The sequence below is a fragment of the Myxocyprinus asiaticus genome, chromosome 35 (assembly GCF_019703515.2).
Source record: "Myxocyprinus asiaticus isolate MX2 ecotype Aquarium Trade chromosome 35, UBuf_Myxa_2, whole genome shotgun sequence".
Classification (NCBI taxonomy): domain Eukaryota; kingdom Metazoa; phylum Chordata; class Actinopteri; order Cypriniformes; family Catostomidae; genus Myxocyprinus; species Myxocyprinus asiaticus.
The window spans coordinates 19145322-19158098 of NC_059378.1; the positions used below are offsets into that span (position 1 = coordinate 19145322).

At 39.1% G+C, this 12777-nt stretch overlaps 1 protein-coding gene across 3 annotated transcripts in view; it reads left to right on the plus strand.

Annotated features, from left to right (window-relative positions):
• Window positions 1-1684: 1684 nt before the first annotated feature.
• Window positions 1685-12777, plus strand: part of LOC127426562 (paralemmin-1-like) — a 75358-nt gene continuing 64265 nt past the window's right edge. The window contains exon 1 of one of the 3 annotated variants that reach the window (XM_051673452.1): window positions 1685-2036. In XM_051673452.1, the coding sequence (XP_051529412.1) occupies window positions 2032-2036 (5 nt within the window). In that variant the 5' untranslated portion in view covers window positions 1685-2031. The remainder of the gene's footprint in view (window positions 2037-12777) is intronic. The other 2 variants (XM_051673453.1, XM_051673454.1) reach the window with 2 other exon arrangements.

Here is a 12777-nt window from a genome sequence, read left to right on the forward strand (position 1 = left end):
CTCTGTGCCATGTCACAGCCACGTCCTGGCCCACCTCTGCTCCACGGTCCAGGTCTGCCTCTGCTCCACGGTCCAGTGCCAAGTCGAGTATGGCCAAGTCAGAATCCTGCCGTACCATGTTACCATGTCATGCCATGTAACCATGTCAAGTCACCACGCCCCCCCCCCACCCCCCAGCTCCCTCTTGAACTCTGTGTTTTTGTTTTGGGGCATCGGGAGCCGCCCATAGTGGGGGGAATATATCACGTCTAGATGTGTTTTTGTTCATGTTTTGTGTTAATGTCTTTTATTTTGAAAAGTAGTTCCATGTCATGTTATTTCCTGTTTCCCTGCCATGTTATGTGATTCTCTGTTTCCATGGCAAGTCATGTGATCATCCTGTTTCCCTCATGTTCATTGTGTCTGTTTCCCATTGGTTCATAGTCTTTTTATTGGTTCTATCATGTCATTGGTTTATGCTTATTGTCTTGTTATCTTGTTTAGAGTTCTGTTTGTTCATTGGTTTATGTTTCCCATGTCCATGTATTTATACCCTCATGTTTGCCATGGTCCTTTGTCAGGTATTGTGTTTATGTAATGTTATTTGGAATTCAAGTCAAGTTATGTCAAGTCTAGTTTTGGGTTTTCACGCTTCATGTAAATAAACTGCACCTGTCATTGCCAGCATCACAATAATCCAATATTAGTATATTAGTTTTTACTCGCAGCACAAATGTTAAAATTGTTTTTTTTTTTTTTTTATTCATAATATTTTAAGTTATGAAAAGGGGCCATGACCCATAAATTAATGGATACATTCTGTAAAAATCGGATGACATATGGGACAAGTTTACCCTCGGGGGCTTCTTGCCCCAGGTGTCATATGATTTTTACAGAATGTATACATTTATTTATTCGTACGTTTTTTTTTTGTTTTTTTTTATGTATGTAATGTAAAATAATAAATCAAATATTCTATGTAGCCTAATTATGTATTTTTTCACAATTTAGTTGAATACCTGAATAATGACCGACAAATCAAATAACAAAAAATTAGTCAAAGAGATTTATCTGAAAGGTAAACTTATTATATTAATTTTATACTGTACAGGCCTATGAATATATGCATATTTAGATGCCCATATTTTTAATTGAAGGGATGTCATAATAGTAATACTATTAATTCAGATTGAATTCAACACAATCAGCCTATAGGTTATAATTAATAGTGAAGATGTTTGAAATTTACATCTAATGCATGAAATTATTTAACAATAATAATAATAATACAAAAAAAAAAAAAAAAAAAGCAGTCTGAAAATATAAAAATTAAAATATTCTCTGCTATTCTTACTTTTTACAATACATTCTCCTCCCTGCTCAGTAGGTGGCAATATGCACATGGATTGCCAAAAACAAAAGAAGAAGAATGTGAAATTAAAAGTGGAGATTTATAGTAAAAAGGACGTGCGCTACCCAGGCCGCTTTCGTGGCTGCGCGCTGTCTCTGTGTTTATATCTGCGCCTCCTGCTGAACGCATTTAGATGCACTCTACAATATGGAATCGCCTTTCTGTGGACTCGTTGTATCCTGTACATACATGAGATGGCGACAAATCACCCCTTTCATCATCAGACTTGGCCCAATCGCGTATAAACACAAAACAGCATCATTCTGCGCGCATATGCAAAACTGTGCAAGCTCAAAAACGGAGTATAAATTGTGGTGTATCTTTCGAGCTTTTTGACGCCGACCTGGACTGTATTTAACGCCTAAGGTCTGCGGTTGTCTCATAATAAGGCAGAGAGAGAGAGAGAGAGAGAGAGAGAGAGAGAGAGAGAGAGAGAGAGAGAGAGAGAGAGAGAGAGAGCGCTTTCCCGCACAGCAGAATCAGGGGAGGGACGCCAACAGCAGCAGCTCCCGGTCTCACTGAACACACACAGGGAGAGGACATAGGACTGAAACTGGTGGCGCTGCGCATTTGTTAAAAATAAATAAAAACTCATCAAGGACAATAAACTCGAAATTTGAGGGAAACAGCATTTGGGCACTATGGAGTAAGTATTTAAACTATTTGTCATTTAACGCCAGCGCAGGCTAGTGTACAGCTGGCCCTTATAATGAGTGAACGGAGCCACACCTGCAAACGGATCCCAAGCTCTGCTCTTCTGTTATTGCAGTTACATAGACCTTTGCTTTGGTTGCGCTGTTTACAATATGGCATATTTTTAAGGGTTCGTTTGAAAAAGGTTGCATTTTTTATGAAAAATAATAATAAGAAGAAGAATATGAAAAGAGTTTGTGTAGGCTGTTTAAATGTGTTGGGATATAGAGAGTTAAGTGTATAGATCACTATAATCAGACTATTGATGGGCAGTCGGAAACGCGCTTGGCCTATAAATGAGCAACATATAAAAGTTTTCTTTCCGTTTGTCCACCAGAGCTTGGGCCGATTTGATCATCTCATTACGAAGCTAGCCTATTATTTATCATCCAATGATTTCTCTTAATTTTGCAAATCTTGATCATTATACACATTGCTGTTGGTCTATAGCTATATTTTAGGCCTTATTTTGGTGTATTTTTGCGGGGGTGCGTGTAATTTCTAAGGTACAGCAAATAACGGTATCATCCAGCGGTGAGCAGCATCCACCTCACATGCGCTCAATACCCCCCATGCTGACAGAAATAGGTTTCTCCTTTGTGGCTTTGACTCTAAGTGCAGTTGTTTGCAAGTCTAAATATAAAGAAGCCTTTCCCATTATTAATCTTTGAGCTGAGGTTTGATGTTCAGTAAACGCAAATTGCACGTGTTGTAGTAGGCTATATTTTCACAGTACTTGCAATGCAATACTCTACTGATATTCCTCAAACTTTATTTTTTTGTCTTCTATTTTCTCGTATTCTACTTTACAATCGGTGCACAATTTCATTTACGCAGAATCAAAGGCGTAACCCTTACCTAAATCTTTAAAACTCTTCTTTTGCTGCCTTGCAAGCTCTTGAATTTCCTTCTGGAAATCTAGTTTATAACAACATTTAAATGCATTGTGTATTAATTTGAAATTTGCAAAATTTGGACCAGGTAACACTTTACAATAATGTTCTATTTGTTAACATTAGTTAACAACATTAGTTAACATAACAATGCACAATAATTTTACTGCATTTATTAATCTGGGTTAATGTTAATTTTAACATATAGTAATACGTTTTGAAAATCAAAAGATGTATATGTTAATGCACTATGAACTAACATGAACTAACAATGAACAATTGTATTTTTATTAACCAACATTAACAAAGATAAATAAATGGTGTAAAAATATATTGTTTATGGTTGGGTTATGATTCTTAATGTATTAACTAATGTTAACAAATGGAACCTTATTGTAAATTGTTACCGTAGACCCTTTTGAAACTACATACTGTATTTGTTGCACTTACATGTAAGAAATTATGAGATAGTTGGATGAGAACTTTGGCTGTGACAAGGAGGAGAGATGCATCATGGGTAGGGCCTTAGTTAGAAGAGCAGAGACAACTGTTGGCAGACTTAATTACTATAATGTACTACATCTCAAAGACAGACAGACAGAGAGAGAGAGAGAGAGAGAGAGAGAGATGAGGGATGGACTGAGAGTTGCTCCTGGAATCTGAATGAAAGGCCCTGCCCATATCAGATGACACATGCCTCTCCATTAGTGACTCACAGGGGTCTGTCTGAAATCCCATAAATGACCACTCCATTCAGGGGAGGATGAAATTAGCCACTGTTTTATTTGCACAATGAAAATAACCTCCCTGGAACATGATTTGGGCAGCTTTAAGCTCTAAAATATGTGGTTATACTTTTATGGATAAACCAATTGTTTTGGGTTTCTTTTTTGAGTTTTAAGGGTGAAATGTATAATTTTATTTGTGTTAAAATATCTTGTCCTATCCCAGGTAATATGCAGAGACAAATATAATTAAGCCATTCATAGACTGATTTCCCCAAAAGTTAAAAAACATGATGGCTCTGTGGCACTATTAAAACAATACTCTGTTTGTTTGAGCATCCCAACCAGCCTGACACAGCAACACTTACTCAACCAATGGCATGAGTTTGAGGCAGGACTATCTATTTTTTGACCAATTGCAGACAGAGGAAGTAATTAAGGAACGCAACAGTGCCTGCCCACTTTTTCAGCCGTCTTACTTCCGGAAGTATTTTTTCCATTCATTTTTTTCCAAAGGGTTTACATTAAATCCTTCATTAAAGGGTTCTTAGCCATTAACCAAACCAACCATCTCCGAAGTTAATCACAACATTACAAACATATTTAAAACAAAAAAAATATTTAAGAAATCAAACAAAAAGACAAAAAACTGATGGGTTCAGCAGAAGCATATACCATCCATCAGCAACCTCGGAGCTCACGGTATAATTGTCTAAATGAATGGGATTTTTACTTCTGGAACCAGACTGTTGTGCTTTATTGTTGTATTTCATTTGGTGACACTAGTGATGCAGAAATTACATAATTTACCTTTAACTAACCAGTTTTTATTTTTAATGAGTATGATAAAGCTGTGCATTTGTGTACATTTTCACTTTCATTTTACTGTTAATGTGAGCCAAGTTGGAGTATTATTGTCACCATCCTTCCATGAGAATGCTGGAATAGCAACCTAGGGTTGATGGGTACATCACTTCCTGAGGATGTTGCTTTGAAACTCAGCATGTGTACTGTTTCCCCTCTGTCGCCCTTTCTTCTTGCTTATGAAGTACTGATTTATGCCACATGTGCTTAGGAATGCAGGTAAGCTTTAAAGGATTCGTCAGACTGAGTGTCTGAGCTCTAATGAAGAGCCTGAAACAGCTTGGTCAGGGTTCCTCAAAGACAGAAGACAAAAGAAAGTGGAGAGAACTAATGCAAATCAAAAAGCAAAGCTAGGACCCTTCCCACCTAAAGATCCATACATTAAAATGAATGTATCCTCTACTCTTCACTTCCTGTCGTTTAGTTATTTGCAAACAGTGTGAAAGGAGTTTGGCTGCATCATGTGGCAAGGAACACAAAACTCCATAAGATGTTGGTTAATGGAGAAATCAGGCTCACTGTGGGGGCCAGTTCCCCTCTGGCTAAACAACATGAATATAATGCCAATATTAGTTATTTGTGTGCAGTGCAAGTCATGGTTTTAAATTTGTAAATTAAGTAAGAGTTAAGATCCAGTGTTTTTTTTTAAATAAAAGAAAATATTTTTTTATGAACTTTAAGATTGATGACTAATATCTTTGAAGTCCATCCTGGATTAACTGCAGAAGTTCACATAGATGCATTGTCCTTTGTTAGTTGGCTGATGAAGGCTTTTGTTGGCAAATAAATGATAGTCTATGTATTCCATTTCAAGAGTGTAGTCCATCAATAGACAAAGGTGATGCAGGCAGAGATAAATGATGAGGTGCATCGCAGTTCAACCTGCAGAGCATTTCGGTGAGGTTTGGTGGGGTCCATCCTAAGTCCAAGATTCAGACAGTGGCATATGAAGTATCCGATGTCTTACAGTTGGAGTTGGCATCAGTTCATCCTCTGAAGTCAAAAGACTGAAGTGATGTCTGGCTAGCACCGGCTGTAGTTTGTTGTCATTTCTCAGCGACACGTAGCAGTGGAGTCCCACAACAAGCTGGAACGGAGCTGGATCTGGCAGGCTCTGGTAACCTCGGGATATGAAACAAATAGAATAATATTAGCGTATATGCCATGACATTTTATACAGAGTTATAGATCATGATGGATGTTTCTGGTTCTGGCAGACCTAACTAAAGCAGCCTAATTGTAGTTGATGGATAAATTAGGTGTATGCCTGGCTAAATAGATGAGTCTTTAGTCTAGACTTAAACTGAGTGAGTGTGTAGGCATCCCGAACAGCGCTAGGGAGACTATTTCTGTAGTTTAGGAGCCAAATATGAAAAGGATCTACCTCCTTTTGTGGATTTTGATATTCTTGGAATTATTAACAAGCCAGAATTTTATGATCACAATGAACGTGACGGAATAGAGCGTTTCAGAAGGTCACTTAAGTACTGTGGAGCTAGACCATTCAAAGCTTTATATATAGTTAACAGAATTTTAAAATGTATACAAAATTTAACAGGTAGTCAATGTAATGATGATAAAACTGGGCTATATGATCATATTTCTTGGTTCTAGTCAGCACTCTGGCAGCTGTATTTTGAACCAATTGAAGTTTATTTATTGAACTTGCTAGATATCCTTTCAGTAATGCATTACAATAATCTAGTCTTGAGGTCATGAACAAATGAATAAATTTTTCGGCATCAGCAACAGAGAGCATGTGTCGTAATTTAGCAATGTTACTCAGGTGGAAGAATGCTGTTGTACAAACATTGGAATTTTGATTTTCAAAGGACAGATTGGTATCAAATATAACACCTAAGTTCTTTGCAGAAGAAGACGACGTAACAGTACATTCATCGAGAGTCAAATTATATTTTAGCGTCATATTTTTAGAGGTTTTTGGTCCAATCATTAGTACCTCTGTTTTTTTTTTTTTTTTTGTATGTATAAGGAGAAAAGCAGGAGCCCTAAAACTGATCCCTGTGGCACTCCATACTTAACTTTTGTTTGATTTGACAATTCCTCGTTTACACTTACAAAGTGGTAGCAGTCTGATAAACAGGACCTAAACCATGCTAATGCAAGTCCACTTATGCCAACATAATTCTCCAGCCTATTCAAGAGAATGTTGCGATCTATCGTGTTAAAGTCAGCACTAAGATCTAAAAGCACTAGAAGAGAAATGCAGCCGCAATCAGATGAGAAGAGCAAGTCATTTGTAACTGATAAGTGCAGTCTCTGTACTGTGATGGGGCCTAAATCCTGACTGAAATTGTTCATATATTCCATTTCTCTGCAGAAATGAACATAGTTGGGAGGACACTACCTTTTCTAGTATTTTCGACATAAATGGTAGATTTGAAATCGTCTGTAATTAGCCAATTCTCTAGCATCAAGCTGTGGCTTCTTAATAAGCGGTTTGATAACTGCCATTTTAAAGTTTCTTGAGACATGTCCTAAGGATAGCGAGGAGTTAATAATATTAAGAAGAGGTTCTGAAATTACTGGGAATAACTCTTTTAAGAGATTAGTTGTATTGGATATAACATACATGCTGTGGCTTTTAATTTTTTGATAAGTCTTGTTATAGGTCTCTTCATGACCTATGACAGTGAAGGACTGAAGTTGCTCATGTGCAAAATTATGAGACACCGTTTTCTGAGGTGCTGTGACAGTTGATTGCATAGTTCCAATTTTATTTCTGATTATTTCAATTTTATCAGTAAAGAAATTCATGAAGTCATTACTATTGTGCTGCGACGGAATATCTGGTTCAGTCGATGCTTTATTCCTAACCAATTTAGCCACAGTACTGAATAAACACCTAGGATTGTTGTGGTTATTTTCTATGAGTTTGCTAAAATATGCTGACCTATATGCTGTAGCTACAGACACTATCTTTCCATGCACCGCGAAATACATCTAATTTTGTATTGTTCCACTTGCGCTCCATTTTCCAAGCTGCTCTCTTGAGAGCATGAGTATGATCATTGTCCCATGGTGCGAGGCTTTTTTCTTTAATTTTCTTTAATCGAAGGGTCAACACTTTCAAGGGTGCTAGAGAAGACTGTATTTATATTTTCTGTTATTTCATCAAGTTCTTCTAGGCTTTTTGGCTTACTGAGTATGTGAGACAATTCTGGAAGATTATTTGTGAAGCTATCTTTAGTGGTTGAAAGAATAGTTCTACCTGAACGATAGCATGGTGTAGATTGAGTGACATTAGCTGATCGCAACAAACAAGAGACAAGGTAATGATCTGAGATGTCATCGCTCTGCGGTAGAATTTCTATAGTATCAACATCAACTCCATATGACAGAATTAAATCTAGCGTATGATTATGGCGATGAGTTGGTCCTGTCACATTTTGTCTGACTCCAAGGGAGTTGAAAATATCAATAAATGCTAATCCCAGTGTGTCATTTTCATTATCTCTGTGAATGTTGAAGTCACCAACAATTAAAGCTCTATCTACATTAACTACTAGATCAGATAGAAAATCTGCAAATTCACCAAGAAAACCAGAGTAAGGCCCAGGCGTTTGGATTAACCAGTGTGTCTGCTTCCTGACCTGGGCCCCAGTTAGTCAAATACTATGTCATTATTAAGACTATGAGCCAAATTACTAGAGAGGGGAGTTCGGCTCTCTTTAGCAGGTCAGGTCTACCCCAAAAACTCTTCCATTTGTCTGTAAATCCTGTGCTATTCTCCAGACACCACTCAGACAACCAGCCATTCAGTGACACAAATCTACTATAAACGAGCAGGGAGGGGGCCCGAGCATATTTGCAAGTTCACACACCTCTTTAACATAATCTCCAGTGATCTCCGACTGGCGAAGCCAGACAACATTAGTGCCGACATGAATAATAATTTTAGAAAATCTACGTTTAGCATTAGCCAGCACTTGTAAATTTGATTTGATGTCAGATGCTCTGGCACCCGAAATGCATTTAACAATAGTGGCTGGAGTCTCTATTTCCACGTTCTTTACAACAGAATCACCAATTATTAGGGCTCTTTAAACATGATTCTCAGTGGATGCATCACTGAATGGGAGAATTGATTGGAAACCCTAACAGGAACAGGAGAGTGGTGTTGCTTTGCTGAGCGAGTATGCCACCGAGAAGTCACCCAATCACCCTGCTGCGGGGGTTCTAGAGCTGGAACCAAAGTGTGTGTGTTGGTTTCTGTACTTCCCGTATCCGAAACAGTATCTACCGGCTTTTCTTTCTCACTGACCTCCACTAGAGTTTGGATGCGTGTCTCTAGCTCATTAACCTTCTCCATCAGCCTGACTAATTCCTTACATTTATCACATGCGAATCCCTCACTGCTGATGGAAGAAGCTATAGTAAACATGTGGCATGTGATGCAGGAAGAAATAACATGAGTAGATGCCATGACTTACCGCAATTGTTTGTTGTTGTTGTTATGGTTGTTCTTGAGCGGCGAGGATTTGAGATCGATGTGGTTCCTAATCAGCAGATGATTGAGGTTGATGCAATAATCCATGTAAAACACAGTGAAGAAAATGAATGCACGCAGTCGAGATGTGAGATGTAGCAAGTGAAAAAAAATGGAAAAAAGAAAAGAAAAAACGAGGGAAATGGGTGCATGCGGTATAACACACACAGATGAAACAGTAGAAAAGCATAAAAACCTGAAGCACGTGGTAAAATGGCATAGGATAAAACTATGAATGTATAAGAATAAGAATAAGAATAAGCAATGCTAAGCAGGCTAGCAAGCTACAAACACTCGTGCAGCATGCCATCAGCAAAAGAAAAAAGCAGTGAGAAGTTCAGGTGTAAATCCAAGGGGACATGTGCGTTTCCTTGGGCAGAAAAGTGTCTAGTCTGGATATCAGACTGAACGTAAACCATACATAATCACCACGGAAATATTTAATTTCCAGATTTGTAGGATTTTAAACAAAGCTAATATGATAACATGAAGCTAAATTTCCCACTGCCACAATGTGGGTGTAAAAACATAAGACTGCAATAAAAATAATACTGCAAGATATTAACAATGAACTAACACTGTTTTTAATATATTCATTTTTATTTTATTTTTTTAAGAAAGAAAACTCTAGAAAGAACTAATTCAAATAATCCAGTCATAGTATGTTGGGGATTTCCCCGCTTTAGCTGAACATCTGTACAATTAATTTACTAAAGTGTTAATTACCTCACTGAAGGAGTCGCGTGGCACCATGCGAGGTTTGGACGTGTGAACGGCGAGCTCTGCACACTTTGCTAGTTTTTAAAACTTTTTGTGTCATAAACCAGTGAGATTCGAAACAACCTGTTCCTTATCTGTTCTAGGAAGACAATATGTCAAAGAATTCAAAATCCTCGGGCTCTGGAGACATTAAAAGACACTTTTATGTGCTCAAGCTGAAGCCCCTGAGCAACAAGCTGCAAGCCTGGGACTCAATTTGGTCAGTGAGGTGAAAGAGATTCAGCTTCAACTGTTGAACATGACGTCGATGCTGACGAAGGTCGTTGCTGACTTGGAGGATCTTGCTGTGATACGTCGACCGATCACTGCCATGGAGACAAAATTCACTGAGTTGGTTAAAAGAGTGACAGATGTTGAGAAACTAATCGATTATCTGGAGTCATCAGAGAGGGAATTAGTTGCTAACCCTCTAGTGACCAAGGTAGACATGGAGTGTGTCTGGGAAAAGTTGGAAGACCTTGAGAATCGTAACCAGCGAAACAACGTCAGAATTGTTGGAATTCCTGAGGACGAAGAAGGCCGAGATATGGTGAAATTCCTAGACAAGCTGTTCCCGAGTCTGCTCGACATAACAGGCCATAAGGAAAATCGAGCAAGCTCACAGAGTTCCGGCTCGGAGATCCGCGGGGGGAGACAGGCCTGATCAATTCTGGCCAAATTTCTGAGATCATCCGATAAAGATCTCGTGTTACACAAGGCGAGGAGTAAAGGAAGGCTTTCTTGGAAGAACCACAGCATTTTCTTGTTCCCAGACTTTGTGAATTCGACAAGAGAGAAACGTGATTGATTCAAGGAATGCAAGAAACTCTTACATCAATGGAAGGTCGCTTTTGCACTGATGTTCCCAGCCAAATTGAGAATAGATACTAAGGATGGCCGCAAAATATTTAAATGCTCACAGCAAGCGATGACCTTCATAAAGTCAATGGAATGAGTAAGTCTTTGTGTGATACTCTCGATGCAGCCGAGTGGGCCTGACTCACTGAACATTCACTTGACCGTCCAAGGAAACTGGGTGCCTTTTTTTGTTTCTTTTTGTGTTGGTTCCGCCTAGCAGCTGGACTTTGTTTTGTGGAGTAACACTCCTTCGGGACAGTATGTGGATGAATCTGTACATTCCTTGTGCTTATGACTCCTATTGGATGGAGTTTGTTTTGTGGAATATTTCTTGCAAAACATTGGAGTAATTAGGTCATCTGCTGCACTCATGTAACAACAGGCTCACTGAACATTCGTTTGACTGCCCGAGGAAACTGAACGGCTTTTTTTTTTTGTGCTGGTTCCGCTAGTGGCTGGAGCTTGTTTTGTGGAGGAACACACCTTCAGGACAGTTATATGGATGAATCTACACGTTCTTTGTGTTTATTCCGCCTATTGGCTGGAGTTTGTTTTATAGATTATTTTCTGTTGTGTAATTCTATCTCACAAAATTTGTATAGAAGCACCAGACTTGAGCAATCCGACGGCAAAGTTGTGGAAGGGGCTCTCATAGGCACACATGGACTGTTTGAGTTTAGAGGGATGGACGTCAGTTGGCACTGTTGTGCACGGTGTTAATGCGCATGTTTTTTTTTTGTTTTTTTTTCTGGGGGATGTTCGGGGGTTGATTGTTGCACCAATGATGAAATGTGGTCTTTAGAATTTAATTTTTGACATACAATCTATTTTTTCTAATATGTCAAAATGTCTGATGTTTTTATGAGTGGATTGTCTCTCTCCACATCGAATGTGAATGGGCTGGGGCACCCCATAAAAAGAAGGAAGGTTATGTTGGGCCTCATGTATTCAGATAGAAGACAAAAGCAGGCCTAACACAGTCGTAAAAACCTAACTCAAGCCCCCACATTCCAAGTCGTAAATTATACTGATAAAAATCGCGCCAAAATCAAACAAAGGGAGTCCAAAACCGACTACAAATCCCATGAAGCCTTGCTCACCAAAGGATCGAACTCTCAACTCCTATTGGATGAGATACACAACAGAACGTCCCTCAAACATGACATCATCAGGAGTTGAAATACCTCTGAAATGCTTCCGGGATTTGCTTCCAGCAACTTTGTTCATCCTGTTTAGACGCAGTTCATCGCTGCTCTTAGGTGCAACCTCGTGGCACAAGGAAGTAACGTCCGACTTGAAACTGTGGCCATACAATCTCCATCTCGCTGGACGAGTTGAGATTACTCTGTGTTCAACCAAACACTCTAACGGATCCGAAGGAGACCGCTGAGCAATTCGCATCTTCATCCGTTTGCCTACAGAAGTGAAGAGATTAAAGATTTCTCTTCCATCTTCAATCAAGTCGACATTTCTGAGTTCTCCGCCAGCCCACCAAGAATCACAGCCGTACCGCCTGCCGACAGAGCGAGGAAACGGCCTCCCGTCATCACCCGAGTCTCAAGGAACCGGGTCAGAGATAAAGGATGGATGAAAACATATTCTACCTGTGTCCTCATGCGATTCAAGTAAGAGGTTTACGTCTGGGCAGAGATAGAATATTATAGTGTGTTATTCTTGTGTTTCAAGGTTTTTGCTTGTACAGTTTACGGACCGCCATGTCCGCTCATTATTAATACTCAGGGTATTAATTATCACAAATTTGTTTTGCTGTATTGTGGTCCAACCAAATTGGACTGTTGTGCAATTTCACCATCACGGGTGAGACAGGTAAACTGAGTTCATCCATTAAAGAGTCAAAGAACACGGGACTGTTTACGAGCCATCCACCGCGTCTCTGAGCGATGAACTAACAGCTACTTTCTTTCCCAGGATCGCGAAATCGGCTTTAGGGCCATCCCTTCTCTCTTGCTCGTACTAACCACACACACACACGCACGCGACCCCTCACAAACATTCTGGCACACATTTTTGGCTCCTAGATAGCTTAATGCTAAAGCCCAGCTTTGTCCCTAAGCTATCGTACAA